Source organism: Lytechinus pictus, chromosome 11, assembly GCF_037042905.1.
Source record: "Lytechinus pictus isolate F3 Inbred chromosome 11, Lp3.0, whole genome shotgun sequence".
NCBI lineage: Eukaryota > Metazoa > Echinodermata > Echinoidea > Temnopleuroida > Toxopneustidae > Lytechinus > Lytechinus pictus.
The window spans coordinates 26,012,314-26,033,987 of record NC_087255.1 but is presented as its reverse complement, the minus strand read 5'-3'; the positions used below and the strand labels follow the sequence as shown (position 1 = coordinate 26,033,987).

Below are 21,674 nucleotides of genomic sequence, written 5' to 3'. Positions count from 1 at the left end.
TTCCTATTTCTCTTCCTAAGCATGAGAGCGCGAAATCTCTTAATATTATGGCCTGAAAACTGGAAATTTAAAGCATTTTTGTAATTATGAATAAGATGCATGAGATGATATATTTCAACAATCAATGCGAGCTGAAATCGCGAACCGAAATTTCTGATAAACTGCATGTGATCAAATGGGGATTTTAAGTAGTTTGTTTTAGAATTAATATTGAGATAAACATAACTCACCAATCAAAATGGGAGCATGCAGCGCTAGCTGATACGTTTTCACAATCTGAACTGAATAGGGATATTTTGATAACTTTATGGAATACAGGAAAATAATAGGTACCTGACAATTTTGCGAGCGCGCAGCGCAAGCAGAAAATGTTAATATTCAGACCATAAAACAAAAATTTTACAGAACACTTTAAAAAAATCAAATTTGCAAATCAAACAAAATAATGAAAGTTAAATTTTCTAGCTGAAATATGTTTTGTATATTGACTTCAAGATTTGATATTTAAGCTCCATATTGAGCAAGATATGTAAATCACCTAAAAGGCGATGCGAGCGCGAGCAAAAATTTTATATCCCGGCATGAAAGATTTTTTATTATTACTTTCCAAGTCTTCCCCTTATTTTATTCACTCGTCTTCCTCCTTTTATGTTTCCCTTTCTTTTTTTCTCCTCTCTTTTCCCTTCTTCTCTTTTTTTCTTTCTTTCCCTTTGTTTTTCTTTTTTTTTGCTCCGCCAATAGGAGGGGGGGGGGGCGGGCCCCCTGGATCCGCCTATGCTGTCATGCCGTGCATACCCACATGAAAAAAACCCACCACGCACGTGCGGGTCTCCATGTGGGTGCTCGCGTGTACCCCGGCGTCGTACGTACAGGAACGGCTCATAGACGGCTAGCTGCGCTGCTTTTGAATGCGAATTTACCCACCGTTAATTGCATCGAAAAGTTACATGACAGTTGTTTTTTTTCTTTATATTTTTTTAAGGGAATCAACTCTCATTTCCTTGAGAAGGTATGCACATATTCCCCCCCCCCAGATGGTCACACTTCTTTTGTGACAAAAAAATGGGGGGGGGGCATTTGATATTGTGTCCCCCCCCTGAAAAAACCATAGGGGGACACGTCCCCCCCCCCGTCCCCCACCGATTGACGCCCATGGCTGTCTTAAACTAAAGGCCATAGAGGTGGCACAATGTGGAATGTGTAAAGAAGAAAAGTGACTGACCTTCTTTTTATTAAAGCATTGGAAAATAAAATCAAAATTAAAGGAATTGCTCTACGCTTTGTATGATTCTGGGATTTTTTAAAATAAATTAAAGATTTCATGACATCTGTCATTCTGTGGGCAACTGCCCCGCCCCAGTCCACTCTGTAAGGGCATGCGATAAGCTTTGTTATGACCATTCAACAATAAAATGTATAACCAGGTGCCGCTGATCATTCTTGACCGGCACCGATCTAGATTTGGTTGGCAATCGGCCCTTCTTCATTATTCTACCGGCGCCTATTTATTGGAACCAGGGGACGCTGATTATTCTTGACCGGCGCCGATTTAGAACAAGTAGTGCTGATTATTTTTACCGACGTCACGTAATATTCAGGCAGCGGCAATTCATAATTGACTGGCGCCGATTTAGAACCAGGAGGCGCCGATTATTCTTGACTGGCGCCGATTTTTAACCAGGTGGTGCTGATTATTCTTGACCAGCCCCGATTTAGATATAGGTGGCGCTGATTATCCTTGATCGGCGCCGATTACGAACTCAGGCAGCGCCGATTTTTCTTTACCGGCGCCGATTTTTAACCAGATGGCGCCGTTTATTCTTGCCCGGCGCCGATTTAGATTTAGATGGAGCTGATTATTCTTGATCGGCGCCGGTTAAGACTCAGGCAGCGCCGATTTATAACCAAATGGCGCTGATTATTCTTGACCAGCCCCGATTTAGATATAGGTGGCGCTGATTATCCTTGATCGGCGCCGATTACGAACTCAGGCAGCGCCGATTTTTCTTTACCGGCGCCGATTTTTAACCAGATGGCGCCGTTTATTCTTGCCCGGCGCCGATTTAGATTTAGATGGAGCTGATTATTCTTGATTGGCGCCGGTTAAGACTCTGGCAGCGCCGATTTATAACCAGATGGCGCTGATTATTTTTATCTGGTGCCGATTTAGATTTAGGTGACGCAGATTATCCTTGATCGGCGCCGGTTAAGACTCTGGCAGTGCCGATTTTTCTCGACTGGCGCTGATTTATAACCAAATGGCGCTGATTATTCTTGTCCGGCGCCGATTTAGATTAAGGTGGCGCTGATTATTCTTGATTGGCGCCAGTTATATGCAGGCAGCGCACTGCTGATTATTTTTAACCGGCGAATCAGTTGTTGGGAAAAGGGTAGTTAAAAGAAAAGATAAGGAAGATGATATGATTGTGCTTTGCTGGGGGATAGTCTTTCCTTACTGTTGCTAATATTAGATCAGTGTATAATTTTTAAGCGGCGCCTTTTCTTTTCTTTCCTTTATTTTATTTTTTTCAAGCAGCGCCTTTTCTTTCTTTTACTTTTCTTTTTTTTTTAATTAGGGGGGGGGGGCGCCCCCTGCGCCACCCCCCTGGATCCGCCACTGCTTAAGATCTGAAGTGAGGAGCCTAATTTTGCCCTCTATAAATGGGGTTCTTGACTGGGAACTTGAATTCAAAATAAAATGGTAGGCTTTTCACGGTCATGTATATGAGCCGCACACATAATAATTTCCTAAGACAGAGTGGAATTAAAATTAAGTGAGCTTAATGATTTTGATACTTGACAATTGGACAAAAAGCAGGGGCCTGAGAAGATTTATGATACTAGTTTCGAAATGCATAAACACGCAAAATAATAGAATGCTGCATATCGTGTACAACATACGCAGGACCCCCAGAAAACTCTAAGGCGTGCTGAAAGCACGGCCCCTTAGAGTCATTACAGAAATGTCATTACAAAAAGGTGCCTTGACCCCGTAGATGTTCTGGTTTATTCTGATTTGGTCCAATGTCAATTTGTCCAATTGCCAACTCGTCTACTATCATTTGGTCTACTGTCAGTTCGTCCAATATCCACATGGTTTAATTGCCATTTCGTCCACTCACCATTTCTTCTAATAACCAGTTGGTCCAATAGCCATTTAGTCCATATACCATTTGGTCTAATTAGATGAAGTGTTAATTGGGCAAAATGAATGAAAATAAAACGAGTATTAGCTAGACCAACTGATTATGAGATGAAATAGTCATATATGATTAGACGAAGCTGATATCAAATGGTTATTGTACCAGATGGTTGTTAGATGAAATGTCGGATCGGAATAGACTAACTTGAAGGTAGACCATGTGATGAGTGCAGTACCGTACGCAGGGGGGGGGGGGGGGTGGGGTTACAGGGGTTCAAACCCCCTTTTAACTTTTTTGAAACCCATTTTGTATTTATTCTTTTAATAGTTTTTTGGTACAAAACGAACTCGAATTTTTGTTGAAGATCTTTTTTTTTTGCTTGTTAAATTTTATGTGGGTACGAAACGATCTGTAAGTTTTGGTGAAGACCTTTTCTTCTTTTTTTTGGTCAACTTTTTATTCAGCTTACCTCCCCCCTTTTTTCAAAATTCCTGTGTACGCTACTGCGTGAGTGGACAAGTTGGCAGTGGACGGATTGGCAATTTACCGATCTATTTCCAACCATCTTTTCTTCTTTTTTTCGTTTTGATTTGCTCTGTTGAAAATACCATCCTGTACCAAATTTTTTTCCACGTAAGCAGCTAGCTGAAATCCCTGAAAATAACCAGAATGGCATAATGCAATGACAACCACGAAGTCTAAGTCTTTCAAGAGTACTTCGAATTGTCGATTTTTAGGGGAAATGGTCTGAGAAGGCTGAGAAGCGATTAAATCCCGGTATTGTTCGAGACGTTATTAGTACGGGTAAGTTTAGCGGTTTACCATCTGAAGCTCCGCCGCGACCGCTGGGTCTCGCGTAGGCGGTTTTGTGGAGGTTCACCGCTGCGCGCTGCGACCTAACCCAATTCCCAAACTCCAATTCCAAAGTCAGAGATCCAGCCCGCGAAGGTAACCATAGGCTGTCACAGGTAACAACTAAACAAGTACTAACATGTGCTCCTTCATTTGTTTCCTTTTGTTTCAAATCAAATGACTGAAAGTCTTAGTTTTAATTGTTCTCGAACACCAGCTTTTCCCACCCATGACCCAAGGGTTCATTACATGCCGCCGCGCACAGAAAAATCAAGCTATAGAAGTCGTGTGTTGTGGACCCAAGAAGTGAGATCCCAGCACGCGCGACCCACTAACGTTAGTAAGAAATCCACTGCCAAACGCGGTTCGTGGTGCGAGGTTAGTAATAGTATACTAATAGTAATACTAACCTCGCAATACGTGTGAGTGAGCTTTTCCTGACCCCCTCCCAGACTAGCCAGGCGGCTTCTAGAGAGTAAAAATCATTTACTAACATAAGGTTACTCTCAATCTCATACGAAGCCAGGGATTCCTCCCTATTCATCTGCGTGTACCGCAAAAAACCCTGAAACTTTCGCCCCCGAGATTTCTACTTTCCTTCTAAAAGATCTAGCTCTAAATCATGTACATGGGATAAAACTTCATTTCCGACATTTCTACGCTCTCGTTATTTTTAAACAAGAATTCATCAAAAATATTGTGAAAAGACGGAAGAGACTTGCCCGATGTTTACGCCGCCATCTTGTTTCTTGTACTTCCCCAACGTTACGCGACGCGAGCGGGGTAAGTTGAAACATTGTAATTTTCTTTAACATCTTTAAATAAATTTCTGCCAATAAAGTGCAATACTGCCCTCAATTTATTGCCATTATCAACAGCCATCCAGCATCTTACAGACAACACATGTGCAACAAGCCTGGTGAAGTTAGAAAGGAATTTTTGTTTTTTCACCTTCTGAGTAATTTTTTTCTCTTTCAGAAATGTTTTATTATCTCAGAGAAGTTTATAGTTGGCCAGTTTGGGGGTATAATAGACACTTGTACCAAGCTACAAAATGAGGTTATTAATATGCCATGGTGAAGTCCCTTTTTTTGTGCTGTAAGCTTATAAATGTCAAATGGGCCTCCGGGGTTAGTTGGAACAAAATTGAAGGGGCTAGTTGGAACATGTTCCAACTTACCCCAAACATAATTGTGAATAAAAACATTGGATATGAGAAAAAAATGTATGAAGTATTTCACACTCTTCTGAACATGTATTGTATACAATGCTTGTTTTGTTTCTCAGTTTGGTCTGAGTGTGCATTTAAGGCCTATTGTAGGCCCCTAATGCAATATTAACCCTTATCAAACGGGAGGGGGGTCAATTCGAGAAATTTTGTCACTCCGCCGTTACGCGAAATTTTTTGACTACACTGCTTGCTGACTTTTTACTTTCAAGTCTTGAGCATCATTTGAGACCAAATTTGCGATGCCTGGGTGCGCGGTTTCGAAATTACGCAACAATTTGTATGTGCATGTCGGACCCAAAATTGCTCAAAAATGTGATTCCATGTACAAGGTCAATGCAAATTGTGTTTTTCAACCAAAAATCATAAATGTATGATTATTTTTTACTTTTGTCGTTCAAATGGATTTATTTTATGCTATTTATGATTGCAAAACAGTCCCCGACAAAGTTCATCGGAAAAAACAATAAAAAACAATAAAAAACAATGGTTCTAAAAAACAAAGAAATTCAAATTGAAAAAAAAAAAATACATTTATAAAAAATTATATTTTTTGCAATTTTTTGTGGATATTTGCTATAAATGTGAAAATTGATATTCTCACCAAAAATTAGCATTCTACTAGCTTAATAAATAGTTAAAGGCAAAAACATTAAAAAAAAGAATTAGGGCAAATTTCATATGCTTATTTGCATAATTAATTAAAAAAATATAAACTATTAATTTTTGTCTTGTAAATTTAATGCAGAAGTACATGAAATTGCTGATAGTACACTTAATTGCATGTAAAATCAAATACACGGAATTCTACTACACAGTCTGCTTGCGTGAGTGGCTGTATAATAGAAAACATAAATTTCAACAAATCCACACTTTAAATATTTTGAACTTGAAAAAAATTAAGCAAATAGGCTAAAACCATGTAATATTACAGTTTTAAGTAGTTTTAGTATAATTCTTAATTGACCATGCAGTGTTCCAACTTAACCCATACCATGTTCCAACTTACCCCGATATGGGGTAAGTTGGAACGCTTGCGATGGTCTTGTTCAAGGTGGATTTTTTTCAGTAACCATTATAGAGTTAAACATTTAATGGGGTACATTTGATGCCCTTTATATGCTTCAAGCTGATATATTGATTGTTTCTCTAATAAAATATATTTGGATTTTACAGCCCAACTAACCCCGATCTCCCCCAAGTCATGAAAAATAGACGGTGAACTGGAGGGAATTGAGGTCACTGAATCTATTTTTAGCACTCTCAATTTCCGTAATTGATGTCTTTGTCCCATAGGTGGAAGTGAAAAAAAAACGTCCCCATAAACAAGGACAGTCTCAATTTATCAAGACATGATTTGTCTTGGTTTATGAGGATATCCTTCTTTTCTGGGACAATCCCAATTTTTGGACCAGCGCCTCTACTGCCTCCCTTCCCTGTACTAGGTTTACCATCTTATTTCTTCTTAAATGTAATGTTTGTATTGATTGTTTTTACTTTTATGTACGTGTAGATCTATATAATATGTGCTGGGTGTCCCACTCATCAAGCTTTTGCTTTTAGGGACACCCTAATCATTTAAACTTTATTTTAAATAATTGTGCATTTAGATCTGTGTATGATTTGTAAATTATATTGATTTTTAAATGAATGAATAGAATTAATTGAAAAAAAAAATATTCAGCCATATTTTGTATTATTTTTTCTGCTATTTTTACAAAAAACTTTTTTGTCAGGGTGAACTTGCCCTGTAAGAAAAAGTTCTGTGTTTGATATTAGATCAATGAAAAGTGTCCAAAAGTATACCTCGATACGTTTTGGACTTCCCCTGAATGTTCAATACCATGGTAATTATTTGAATAGCATTTTTAAAAATCTCTACAGGTTATCTGAGTCATCTTTTGAAGTCGTCTAAACGTTCAAAGACCCCATACGCAGCACCTCTAATTGAAGATGAATTACACAGCTTATATTCCAGACTACCATCTGTTCATAGAGTATGCCAACACATACGCCCAACTTCCCTTGTTTCCTTTCTTTGATGTGGCCCATTACATCATGATGATTCTAGCCCTCCGGAGGGATGCAGGAGATGGTAAGAAATTCACAAGTTTGGGCAGTGCCAGCCCTAGCCCCCTTTTCATAAAAAAATTGTGTATATTCAAATCAATCTGTGATTGATGTTGTGTTGTTGCGATATAGGAATTTTGATCTCACTTTGATTTTAATGTATTGTTTAATCTTTGTAAGACAGAGCCCTGGGGAGTAATTTTCATCATCAGTTTTGTCCATTGGCGGCGGAAGCCAAAAAATTTAGGAGGGAGGTCCACCTGAAATTTTGGGATGGACACAGGTAAAAAAAAATTGACAAGCCAAAAAAAAAAAGGTTATCAACCTCAAGGGTTTTTTTTATTAAAAAAAAAACTTATATCACATAAAAATGTATGATGCAGTGGTGTTTCAAAATTCTACAGGATAATTATGAATATATGTATGTCATAGCAGATTTTTTTAAAAACCTTTCCGCTTGTTTTCTTGCTATCTGAATTCTTTTCCTTCATGCATTGCTTCACTAGTATTCTCCATTCCATCTCCATACAGGGTTTGTCTCTCTGGCCGAGAACAACCCCCTCGCTTGCTGGGTGTGTAGCATGCTGTCCTGTTTCGCTGGATACATACTGAGCAATGCTCTATTAGGACAGTCCCTCTTGGCTCCCTTTGCATACCACTTGAAGATCGGCATTGCTACAATAGTATGGTAAGGAAGACAAAGTCTTTGTAACTCTTTGTAAGACGGGCCAGTTACGATTGATCCAATCAATGGTAACTCTATGGAAATCCATCAGTGTCATAAATTTTTCTACAGGAAATTTGCACAAAGTCATTTGTAAACAGAGAAGCACAGTGAATTTTTAAGAAAACAATGCATGAATTTACATCATAGCTAGAAAATATTTTGAACAAACATGTATGATGCATATTGACGTTGCTGGCTGTCCATAGTTGCGATTGATTGAATCAATCGCAACTCTTTGTAAGACAGCGCCCAGCAGTGGTTGAACAAACTTCAGCAACATTTCTATTGTGTTCAGAATGACTGGCTTATTGCTCCACTTATGATAATAAGTAACCATCAACGAACGTAGAACATGTTACCAATACTTTGCAGTGTTGCCATCAGGAAGTTCCACTTCACTACTGCTACAATTTTGTGACCACTGCTCTCTGAGAACTTTTTGGTAGATGGTAGGAATGTCAACAACAAGAATTATAATGTGCAAGATTGAATTGTAACTTCAGAGCCTCCCCCTATGTTTGATTGCAGCAATAGAGGGAAGAAATTGAAGTTGGTTTTAGAGGTATAACATGAAAGATAGATCTTTGTGTTTGAGCGGCGGCAGGGACTCCTTGCATATACGCACGCATGATTCACATAAATGGGGAGCAAGGGTCGATGCAGATACAAATTTCTTCAGAGATAGGAGTTTATTGGGTCAAATAAGAATAAAAGATAAAAGTTGAATGTTTTGTTTGGATTGGTCAAGTTGGGTAGAAACAAAACCTTTGCTTTTGTCTCACATTAGAGTAGCTATGAAATTATCAGACAATCACATTAAGAAAAAATCATTCAAAAACAAGGAATGGGATGAACATTTAAGGATATAATATGTGGCTTTCTGATGTCTAGAACTGTAAGATAGTTGCTGAAAAAGCTCTTAACCCATTGAAGAGTGAGCCGGCTGGAGTCTATGGAAAACATGTGTTATAGCAAAATTATCCAGTCTCCAACGGGTTAAAATAAACAAAAACATTGCTGAGAGAGGGCGGTATATATCTAAGAATTGAATATACAAATTTTCACAGAGCATCTGCAGTCGAAAAAGGATTCAACAGCAACAATCACTTCTGTAAGATTGTCATGTCCAATAATACTAGAGTATAATTCACATAATTGACCCTTTTACCAAAGCATTAGCTGAGCTTGAACTCTTCTTGCTCCTATTCCTCTTCCAGGTACCTTATCTTCTACTCACCTGCTGATATGTTCTACAAGCTTGTGACCAGCTTCCCGGGAAAGCTGGTGGTCGGTCCCATGAAGGAAGCTGTCAGGGCACGCAAGGTTGGACTGGGTGTGCTTCAGGCTGCCCAGGTCTATCCTCAGGGACTCATCATCATGGTCATCATTGGAACTGTCAGAGGTATGCTTACTTTCACTGACTTCTTTTCCAGTTTTTATTTTATAATTAAGTGTTAAGAGTTATGGATACCTTTTCGTGAGCTCCCTCTGTCAGTGAGCTATGTTTCTCTTATGAATACAGATTTTGTGTACAATTTTCAATTGACCTCCTTTCCGGCATTACATTATTCAGTTATATTTTTCAAAATAGTAATTGTTAATTTTTTTTGGTTTTAATGTTTAAAGGCAACCCTACGAATTAAAAAAATAAAAATACCATGCTTCATTTTGAAATTTACCAGACCAAGTGAAAATGAGCCCCCCCCTCAAAAAAAAAGAATAAGATTTTAAAAAATACAATAAATATATTCATAAATGAAAAAATATATTTAAAAAAAAAGATTCTTATAGTAGTAAATATATGAATAACAGTAACAAATGAATGAATCTAGATAAAAGAAATAAATCCCATTGATAAGTATTCCGGAATACTCTTTTGTATAGGGAGCATCCATTTCCAGGTGTCAATCCCTGACCCATGTGCTTCGTTTCACTAACTAGTGTTAATCTGTTGAATACCAAATTTGATCATTTTTATAGGCTTTGACATGGATCATCTGGTTCCAGTATTCATGTAATAATACTTGCACCTATTGTCTTTTACCTTGATAGGATCCGGAAGTGCCTTCATGAGGTTCTTTGAGAGAGTCTTGCGAGGAGCTTGGAATCCAACTCAGAATGAATTACTCAACCCATCATTGTAAGTAGTTTGGCTTTCAACCATAATGTTACACAATACATGAGCCACTAACTTTCATTATCATGAGATGCTTACTTTTCCTTTGTGACATGTGATGACACTGCATTATGATGTAAAAATATATGACTGGGTCAGCGGTGTCAGAGATATTATGTCGAGTTGTCGTCCTCGATCTTGGCGTAGGTGGCTTGATGTAACAGCCGGAAGGTCACTCACTAATTCAAATAACGGCAAGAGGTTAGACTTATGATGGCCTCAAGAAATGGGCCCCTGGCGATTGTATAATTTTTTAATTGATATTTCTCGGATACACACTTTGGCTACAGCCGGGGTAATAATATCATACATTAAAAAATTTAGTAGATGGAGTAAATAGGGCAACACTTTCCCATGGTTGCTGCCCCTTACAATTAATTGATTATAGGTACTATTATAATTATCATTAGTATTATTCATATGATTATATTCATTATTGTTGTTATTGTTATCATTACTACTTCTACTACTACTACTACTACTACTACTACTACTACTACTACTACTACTACTTATATTACTACTACTACTACTACTACTACTTCTACTACTACTTCTACTATTACTACTGCTACTACTAATACTACTAATACTACTACTACTACTACTACTACCACTACTACCACTTCTACCACTATTACTGTCATTTTTGTCTCACCTGCATAGCAGAGTGAGACTATAGGCGCCGCTTTTCCGACGGCGGCGTCAACACCAAATCTTAACCTGAGGTTAAGTTTTTGAAATGACAGCATAACTTAGAAAGTATATGGACCTAGTTCATGAAACTTGGCCATAAGGTTAATCAAGTATTACTGAACATCCTGCCTGAGTTTCATGTCACATGACCAAGGTCAAAGGTCATTTAGGGTCAATGAACTTAGACCATGTTGGGGGAATCAACATCAAAATCTTAACCTAAGGTTAAGTTTTTGAAATGTCATCATAACTTAGAAAATATATGGACCTAGTTCATGAAACTTATACATAAGATTAATCAAGTATCACTGAACATCCTGCCTGAGTTTCACATCACATGATCAAGGTCAAAGGTCATTTAGGGTCAATGAACTTTGGCTGAATTGGGGGTCTCTGTTGAATTACCATCATAACTTTGAAAGTTTATGGATCTGATTCATGAAACTTGGACATAATAGTAATCAAGTATTACTGAACATCCTGTGCAAGTTTCAGGTCACATGATCAAGGTCAAAGGTCATTTAGGGTCAATGAACTTTGGCCAAATTGGGGTATTTGTTGAATTACAGCCATAAATTTGAAAGTGTGTTGGTCTAGTTCATAAAACTTGGACATAATAGTAATCAAGTATCACTGAACATCCTGTGCGAGTTTCAGGTCACATGATCAAGGTCAAAGGTCATGTAAGGTCAAAGAACTTTGGCCACGTTGGGGGTATTTGTTGAATTGCCATCATATCTCTATAAGTGTATTGGTCTAGTTCATAAAACGTGGAAATAAGAGTAACCAAGTATCACTGAACATCTTGTGCGAGTTATAGTAGTTTTCAAAATCAGCACTGCTGCTATATTGAATCGCGTGATGCAGGTGAGACGGCCAGAGGCATTCCACTTGTTGTAACAATTGTGTTATCCTAATTTTTTCCTCCCTGTAGCACCACCAAGGCCACCATACTCTGCAGCATCCTCCTCACCATGGAAACACTGGACTACATCCCCATAGATGCACCAGAGCTAATGCTGATGCTGACGACCTTCCTGGTAGGCTTCAAGATAGCGTCCATCATGTTTAATGTCGGCGACCCGCTGGTACCCTTAGAGAACCCCTGCAGATCCCTACTATTTGGAAAATGGTTTGGAAAGGATGCCCCTAAAGATGAGAAAAGAGATGAAAAGAGTAGGAAGAAGGACGGAAAACCCAAGAAGGAATGATACCAGCTTGGATGATGGGGTAATATAATATCCCTACGCTGTCAGGAGTTTTCTGCTTCCATCACTGATAGAGATCGCTTCAGAAGGTTGATGTAGATGATCTTTGAAAGTATATTGCAGTGTTGCACTGTGTTACACTATTACTTGTGAGGTGAGGGTATGTTATTAGGTGAGTATAACCAGGAATGAGTTTACTGAGTAGAATATAGTATTGCAGTGTCACCTTGATAATCCACCTTGGTTGGAAAGATGAGGGAGCCAAGATTCTTGGCCCAAGAAGTTACAAAATATTAAAAAGGAAATGGCTAGTCAATACTACAATGCTGCATACACTTGATCTTTTCCAGAGGTATGACATTCTTGTTAAGGTCATCACTTTGTCATAGAACTTCCCTCTGTGGACATTCAAAGGACTTCCAATCTTAACCAGACTTTGTACATGGACAAATCGGGTTCAGAAGGCGGCAGGATAATACTCGGGCTTCACTCAGCTCTGGGAACTGCAGGAAATGCAGTACATTCCATAATTGAATCATACAAGGTAGTAGAAGCTTTACAGCAAGGATGCTTTATTGCAAAAAAAAAAATCAGTGTCTTGTTATGACCGAGTCAAGATTTAACCTCTTGGCTCGTAAATTGTGTGATTCTGATATGCTTTGTACAGTCAGGGACTACATGGTTCCAGTATGCAAAGAGTTAACACGTTGACTGCTGAATTATGTGATTTCCCATAGGTTTTGTACAGGGACTACTGGATCCAGTAGACATTGGGTATTTTACTGTTCCATTCATTTGTCCACAAGACAACAACACCTTTGATAATAATTCAGTTAACAGAAAATTGAGAATAAGACACGTTTTAAAAAGCAGCATTGTAAAATAGGAAGAAGGTTATGTTTTGTACTTAAGTTGATCTTTATGTAACTTTAGAGTGGGGTGATACTATTATATGTAATGTTGAATTTGAAGTTTTGGGGATATTTTAATTGTTTCAGGTTTGAAGTATTCACATTTATTGATAACAAAAAGGGTCCTTTAAATTTGCACCTATGTATTTTGCAGTGCATGTGGTGATGATAGTCAAAGTTAACATATTCAATCTTATTTATTACTCATGTTCATTGCCTTTGAAAGTTTTTGGCAGTATAACACTATAGAGTCCTTTCTATTCAGTTATTCAGTTGAGTTCAGATGTGTTTGTGGACATCTCACATGCAAAAGGTGCAAGAATGGTGCTAATTCTTTTGCTTATTAAGATTTTAAACAATTCTTGGATTGTTAATTCTCTGAAATCTTCAGTTTAAGCAAGAGTGTCCCATGCTGTGAAATATAATTTAATAAAATCTTGATTTTAGGATAATTTCGTAAGTTTTTTTGAAATTCAAAGAAATTAGGTAGTTATTTTATAATTACAGTGAAAAAAAAAAATTCTTTGTTCTTCAATGAAAATTCAAAGTTCTTAAGAATGTGGACACAAGTTGTGTTAGGTTTACAGGAAGAACTTTTCAATTAAGTGAGGCTCATATTAGAAAAGAAATCAAAGTCCATGATGTAACTGATTGTTTTCCTTAAGTGATAGTTGATTGATTCTGTTTACTTGAAATGAAATCCCCTCATTGTGTGCTTCATTTAAAAGGGGTATTGTGCAAATGTACAACTCGAATTACGTTGTAGAATAAATATTATGAATATAATGTGGACTATTGTTATAAGATTACACACAAATTTAGACCTGCCATTATAGATTTTTAGCTCAATATCATCTCGCCCTTCTCTTTTTTGGTGCTGCCTATTATATTGCCAATTTTTTTTATTTACTTGCACTCAGAAGATGTAAGAAAATATACATCAGAAGAAATAAGTAAATATACAACTCATTATATTTGTGAGTGTTATAGGATAGTGATTGAGATTTGTTGAATTCATTGCCCATCTCATTGTGTGACTGACCAAGTGCATTACCAAATATTGTCTGATCTATAAAAAGATTATTGTTTCTTCATTGTTTTTTAGAGAATTTCCCAATATTGCATATATTGAAAATGATGCCAGCCAACTCAAAACTCACCATAAGTCACACAGTAATGTATCCTGCAGTGAGCAAGAACAATATAGTAATTTTTTTGTAGTAATTTGTAGAAACTTGCAATTTTGATACATGTAGTTATCTTGTAGAGTAGTTCTTGCTCTACCTACCGTCATAATGACATTTTGAAATTCAGTCGCCAAAACAGATATGAGGAACAACATAGAGAGAGTTAACGCACATGTGTAGTCAGCTTTAACTCTATGTTTATGAAACACCCCTTCCCCCAAATTTTCTTTGTTCTGTATGAACAGTTTGCCTTTTTCTTGCTATATGCAGGCAATAATCAAGAAGATATAGTGCAATATCAACATTCTCAATAGGCTTTGAGTTCTATACAGTAAATCTATTGAAAGAAATAATACAATATTAATGTAGAAACTTCGTTATTCATCTCTTTGAAAGTAATTGAGTAATATTTATATTCAACTGGTATTGTACCTGCTGAGTTCATTAATGTACATTTATTTGATCAAGCATCTCAACTCTCTTGTGTATCACAATGGACTTTATATACATGTATCACCTTTCAGATAATAGTACTGTTTTATCAAATAAAGTTGAAATAATGGAAAATTTAATTCACATTTATCTTGTGTACTAGTTGCAACCATTGCAGGTTGATTAAATGCAATGTATAACATGTTCACATAGTACAGGTCAGTTTTCATTTGAAGAGAACAGCATATTTCACAGACTTCACAAATAAATAACATCCATGAATCTATGAACTATTCATTAGCGAAGAAGGGGCTTATGAAGAAAAGTACATTTCAGCTGGGTTTGTTTTTATATGTTACTGCATTCTAACAGTATCATTCACAGTTGAAATTCAAAAATAATTCTTTCTAAAAAAACAGAAAAAGAGCTGTCTTTTATGCTGACCTTTCCCAAAATGTTGATTCCTTATTTAGTCACACTATGCAGGTGTGGCAAGAAAATGTTTGTAATCAGTTGCAAAATTCAGTTATGAATTTAAAAGTGGAAGGTAAATTTAAACTATTAAGCAAACCAATTTATACTTGTTGATGTAATAAGCACACCACCAATCAAATAAAAATTTACAAGTAATTTCAAGACTTAAATTGACTTGGGGATTACAATTGACTTGAACGATGATTTTATTCAAAAGAATGGCAAAAATAGTAATCTCGGAGCTCTATTTAGGGAAAGTTAAGAGGTCACTACTTAACAAATTAATGACTGAACTTTGAATTTCACCAGGTGTATCATTGGCAATCATTGAAACTAAACTACTACTTTCCATTAGAGAGCAGTGGTATTTTCAAATTAAAAAAAAATGTATATCTTGGAAGAAGTTTAACTTATAAAAAAATTTAAAGGTATATACAGGTAATGCATGCTTTGAATAATCTGGTATCGAAAAATGCTCAACTCTGGAGAATATTTTGATTTCTGGAATGCTAACTTTATGCAAGTTTCTATATTTCAATACAAAGAATCTATTTCACCTCACCTGATTATTAGTCGCAATGTACAATGACTATATGGAACACTTGAGGGGGGCGGGTTTTAAGGCAATATATAACTATATCCTGGGAAATTTTCAAGTAAAATTATATATTAATCTGCAAACAGCTCTCAAATGAAGGTTACTGTATTAGCATACTGTTTTTCCAATCGTATGTTGGAGCGTAATGTTAAGATTTTGAGGGTTTTTTTTTATACTTTTATATGTGAATTATAATAATGTGGATTGATTATTAGATTAAATCTTGAAGAAACAAATTGTGAATATTAAGTCTGTATTTGTTTTGTTGGAAGAAAAGATGTTAACTGATAGAAAGCCGATTGGTATATTTCATATCCACATTGCATGCAACACATACAGTTGGAAGTGAATCAAGGCCCAGCATGGCTGACTAAAGATCAACATCCACTTGCATGCGCGGTGTGGATATAAACTTGATTCCTATATAAATTTGGCAAGATAATGCATTTTGCCACGTTGACATACAACTTTTTCTGAGTCGACTTGGTGAGATAATTTATCTCGCCATATTGACATAATAATGTTATGACGACCTGGCGAGATGAGTTATCTCAACAAGTTGATGGCACATTACAAATCTGTTGGGAGCCACAGTGCCACACAATTCATTTTGTAAAACACATGTTTTGTATAATTAGGTCTTGAAAAGTACTTTGACTTGAGAGAATAATTGATTTAGAGAAGGTGGAACTATGCAAACTTTTTCTTATCTCAGTGAGATGTGTCATGTTATGGAGTTTCCTAAAGATCTTGTATTGCGATAAAATTTATGCTGTAATGATAATTCACGGGAATTCATGTTGAAACTCTAGACATGTGTACTTACAGTAGTACATAATACAATACAAAATGAAAACAAATCTACATTGAAAAGAAATCTGTACAAAAGTTTTTAATAATGTTATATTCAAATTTGTAATCATTTTGACAACACATTGTGAAGTAAGAGATGCCTTTTCTTTTTAGGGGCCACATGGTTTTACCATTCTTTGATCAAATACTGCCGGCTGTGGTACCAGGTATTATCATTGATACCATGATTATTACTAGGGGCAGATTCAGGATTTTGAAAAGATAATGTCTCAAACGAAAAAGATCTTCAAATAACAAGAATTTTGACAAGCAAACAAACAATCTTTTTCATCATCACTTCCACAAGTGGGGCACTAGTACTTTTTAGTACATTTAAAAAGGATTAAAAGGTATGCCATGCCTATCACCGGACCTGCACCAGCGTGGTTGAAGTAAAAAAAAATTCCTGTGTCAATGAGGGATAGGTGCATCTTCTCTGAGAAATTCAGAATGGTTTTATATCAGTACCTCTATTTATCCCATCTCTTTTCGAACCCCAAGGAGTCCACGTGAAATATGCAAGCATCTGCTCCCTGGGCCAAAATGGGGTTAAAATATCCTTATTGGGAAGATTTCGACACCCTTTGTACCAAGTGGAATCACCCAGTCTATGCAACTCTTGCGTAGTTCCTTTGTTAAGATGGGGTACAATTCTGCACAAGTTGTTTATCTGAATAGGAAATGTCGGAATTGCTTCATAATAGCGACCCCATTCTAAGTACTTCATGTAAGATTCATGATCTTTATTCAGCTTCTTGAGATGTTCTGCCATTTCTTTCAGTGAGGAATAGTCAGAAAGATGGATGAAAGAATTTGGAGGTCCCATTTTCTGGAAGTCGGACTTTGGGGCACCGTAAACGACAGGCACAATACCCTGGCCGATCGTCTGAGTCCAAAACTTTTCAGTAATGTACTCGTGACATTCTGAATTTGCAAGGGTCATGTAGAATTTATATTCCTTCAACATGTGGTTGCACGTTTCCGAACGTTGGGGTTGACAAGACAACTTTCCACATCTGCCATACGTGTCAAGTTGTACTCGACGACCGAGTTGTTCTACGATTGGTATCCGGGGCCAGAAGATCTGTGCACAATTGCTTGCCATCCAAGCTACGAGCTTCGTCTTGTTCTGTACGTATTTAGTATTGAATTCAGCATCTGTGAGAGGCTTTAATCTTTTCTGATAGTAACCGAAAGGAATATGGATATCAGAATCACTGCGATAGGTCATCAGTTTATGATACTTCAAATCAGCAATGCGAACGTCTCTGTTCCAGTTGACTACACGTAATGGTGTTTCGGTGCTGTAATAAAACCAGGTTTGTCCTGGTTCAGGGTCCTTGGAAATCACGTCATGGAGTCTTCCTTCAAATGCCTTCGGGAGCGCGCCAAAAATGACTGCATCCTTTCCTTTGAGATGTGTAAGGTTTGTTCCAGTTGTAAATCTGAGGGTGCAGTTGTAAAGAGGACAGTAGGCATCTGCTGTATGTTTGAAGACCTGACCCCTTTTGAAAAGCTTGTACCATGATGAAAGCTCCAGCCAGGACGCCATATCTGTCAGGTTGCCAAAAATATGGACCTTCTTGACACAGTTCGTTGATACATCAGGGAAAGGTTCAAAGGTCATCTCGGTAACCGGACGATTTCCCAAGTTGCTTCCATCGGGACCCTCCGAGTCACTTTGCAAAGACTTTGTCTGGAGGATAGCGTTGAGGATGAAAACACCAAAACTGAATATCATCATGCCAACAATCTGCTGTCTGGCATTTACCTGCAATGTTACAAATAAAAAGGAATCGGTGAGATGTTGGTGGCTTCGACTGGCCTATTGTAATGATTATGATTCATTTTTACTCACTGTATATTCAGCAAGACCGAAATCATCATCATTCTGGCTCAATTAGAGATCAAAGTAAGAAATTTAATGGACACATGTCAATGAAGTAGTGAGATGGATGCAATAATCAAGTCGACAAATTAATATATCTCACACGTAGACAATAGTTAACATAACATGGGTTAATTTGCAGTGAACAATTTGCACTTGAATTATTCAACCCTTTGGAAAATTGCAGTGTTTGCATTTTTTCTAAAAAAATGAAAGGTAAACTGAATTTACTTGTACACCAGTTGAATACTTCGAATTTTCATCTTCAAATCAGAGCTTCCAGTTTTATCATATTGGCCTAACAATTTATAGGGTGTTTCATCAAAATTTTAAGATGTTAAGAATTATTCATACCCTTGGTGATTGTTTACATCCCCCAAGGCATATAGAGGTCTCTAGAGGACAGTACCAAGTGTTCAGTCAGTCTGGCTCACACTTCCTGAAGATGTTGTCCAGAAAATTTGTTTCCAATGTTGGCCATAAGAGATCCATTTCGTGTACAGCAAATAAAATGTGTACCGGTATTTCAGTGACTTTTCCATGCCTTTCATTGACAATTGTGTATTTACCATGAAGTCAATCATCCTTCCCGATGACACCTTTCTGGTAAATATGTTCATGATGAAATTACTAAAGGAGGCTATTGTGCTCGAAAAGCCATGTGTGTGATGTCGAAGCATTTTCATGACTTCAATGTACTTTAACCAATAATGATGTTTTGTAACCGTTCTATGCGTTCTATGCGCATACCAAACTTATAGAAGCTTCATATTCCTGATGCGATCCTTGAGTCGGCTTGTAAAAGTCTTAAAGATCTATTTGAACTAAGTTGAAACCTAAGAATTAACTCTAAACATGTCACGGACATTGCAGGTCTTTAGAATTTATGTGTTGTATTATATGTATACTGACAACATGCAAAATATGCATCTTAATGGGATAAGAATATCGACATTATCTCATTAATTGTCTAGTTGGAATGTGCATATAACTAAAAGACAACATCATGGTGATCTAGCGCAAGGATCATAAAACTGCACAAATCATGGCTTTCTTGAACTCTCTGAGACAGTATAGAGCCAAAAAATAAAAAATAAATAAACAAACACGCGCCCAATTTAAGCAATTGCACCAGGAAGTAGTTACAGAGAATGTATCATGAGGAAGCGTGATCGACCTCAAGTTAAATGAATAAAACTAAAATTAATTAGAGACCTTACACTATCACTACATATGAAAACTGCCCTATACCAGATGAATCGCTGATGGCCAAGATGGCAAACCCATGTCTGGGCAACATCTTCAAGAACTTTGAGCAATACTGACTGGACCCTTGGTACTGACCTCCAGATACCTCTATCAGCCTTGGACAATGTACATAATGTGTTACAAGCATCACTCATAAGACGCAGCTTCCTACTGATCAAACCAATACTATGAATGATGTTGAACATCTCTAAAGTTTAATGATACATCCTATTCATTATTATGTAAATAGTGTAACATCAGATATAGCATCATTTGTAGATGATAGTTGAATAAAGTAAATTAATGCACAAGTAATCCCTGTTTACCTTTAATAATTTTTTGAAGGAAAAGTAAATACACTTAAATTTTCCAAAAGTATCAATAATTATGATGTTTACTAGGCCTACCGTATAGATTGTGTTAAAAGGAAGTATTAAATCGTCCAAGATATCTTACCATTCTTCGCCTTGTAATACATTTCCATCTTCGAACAGTTCTCATTCTACAAGCAATATAAGATGATCAAGGTATATAACTCTATGCGTCCGTCCACTCCATTTTTTCACCAAGCCTGTTCTATGTGTAAGAAAATTTTAGTGTTGTTGTTCTCTCGTCGAAAACAAACGCTTCGATGCTGAACAATAAGATAAGGCTTTCCTTGGCCCGATCGTATCAATACTAATCAATACCGAGACTAGTCTTTCGAAAATGATCTTTCAGTTTAAAGCACCTTAGAAATGACAAAGTTAGAGATTCTTTGCTCGAATAAGTTCTTGCATCTTCTTTAAAAAATGTTGGCCCAACTGTATCGTTTAATCATGAATTAAAACAGACATTGTCTGGTTATTCAGAAGGTATAATCAAGACTGACTACCCCGTATTTTGAAGTCCGTTTAACTTTAGACCACGGTCGTAGTTAGACCCGAAATCAGAATACTACAGTGTTTTTCTATTAAGTTTTTGTGAAGCTTGGTTTTCGTGTGTAAACAATTATATAAGTATATATATAATAATTTGTTGGAATCATTAAAATTACCAAATGGAATTCGAATTGGGAATTTCGTATCGTGGAATGCCCCTTACTACATTCGATTTTCGTTGGCTCAAGTCCGTAAACCAACCAGAAAACAAGTCTATTTTGGAAGACTGGTTATCGATTTATCATGTCTTTCTTCGTCTTTGGGGTTTTACGATCATGATAATCTACAGGGTGATACGATACGTGTCCCGTATCATTTCGTCGTCTTGCTCGAATCCTGTAAACTCTTGTACCATCTGCGCATGTGCAGATTTAAAACCTGTTAGGATATTTTCTGAATACATGTATTATGTAACCATCTTCTGCCTACTAATGAATACTGCCCACAATTTGCGCATTATCGTACTAGTTTGTGCTTGTCACCAGCCCAGATGAACCAGACTGCTAGTAAAAGTCTCTCTACAAAAGCTATGTGCGGCTGAAAACAGAAGACGAATAACGAATTCTCCTTTGCTGCACATCCTGCTTAAGAAAATAGGGAGGTGCTTATTCATTAATGACAAAAAAATCCGATGGAAAACAGGTTGAAAGCATATTGATTTAAATGATAATCAGAGTTAATGTAACCAAATTCAATCATCATAAATATAATAATATAGGGTATTTATTTATATTGCGCACATATCCACCTTGTTAGGTGCTCAAGGCGCTCCTATATTACCCGGCTAAGCTAGGCGTTCATAGCGCACACAGCTTTGAAAGATCATGAAAGATAATGAAAGATCAATTTATGAAGCGGAGAAACTATGCCTTCAATTTTTACCTGGAAATGTATTTTTATTGTGCTTGTTTGGTGTCATGTGTATCTGAAAATGGAATAAGCACAGCCATTACATTGTATGTTTTTTTGTTCTTTCCATTAACAGTGTGTGCAAGATCGGAAAGATCTATTGGTGGTCTAAGATATTTAAGATTTAGTTTGACGATGCCATTCGATTTCAAGTT

The 21,674-nt window shown here is 36.9% G+C and overlaps 2 protein-coding genes across 4 annotated transcripts; one reads left to right on the top strand and one right to left on the bottom strand.

Annotated features, from left to right (window-relative positions):
• Nucleotides 1–3,730: 3,730 nt before the first annotated feature.
• LOC129272038 (trimeric intracellular cation channel type 1B.1-like) lies at nucleotides 3,731–15,938 on the top strand. Of its 3 annotated transcripts, none has more exons than XM_064106221.1 (6): nucleotides 3,731–3,947; nucleotides 7,108–7,318; nucleotides 7,825–7,981; nucleotides 9,238–9,422; nucleotides 10,073–10,160; nucleotides 11,827–15,938. In XM_064106221.1, the coding sequence occupies exons 2-6, from the start codon at nucleotides 7,177–7,179 to the stop codon at nucleotides 12,101–12,103; spliced, it is 849 nt and encodes a 282-aa protein (XP_063962291.1). In that variant the 5' UTR covers nucleotides 3,731–3,947; nucleotides 7,108–7,176; the 3' UTR covers nucleotides 12,104–15,938. The 3 variants fall into 3 exon arrangements, with proteins under 3 accessions (XP_063962291.1, XP_063962292.1, XP_063962293.1); XM_064106222.1 differs by lacking the exon at nucleotides 3,731–3,947 and adding an exon at nucleotides 4,006–4,111; XM_064106223.1 differs by lacking the exon at nucleotides 3,731–3,947 and adding an exon at nucleotides 4,755–4,778.
• Nucleotides 15,939–16,579: 641 nt separating this feature from the next.
• Nucleotides 16,580–20,801, bottom strand: LOC129271601 (glycoprotein 3-alpha-L-fucosyltransferase A-like). The gene is made up of 2 exons (XM_054908912.2): nucleotides 20,147–20,801; nucleotides 16,580–18,325 (listed from the first exon to the last, which is right to left on the bottom strand). The coding sequence occupies exons 1-2, from the start codon at nucleotides 20,189–20,191 to the stop codon at nucleotides 17,000–17,002; spliced, it is 1,371 nt and encodes a 456-aa protein (XP_054764887.2). The 5' UTR covers nucleotides 20,192–20,801; the 3' UTR covers nucleotides 16,580–16,999.
• Between the last annotated feature and the right edge of the window lie 873 nt (nucleotides 20,802–21,674).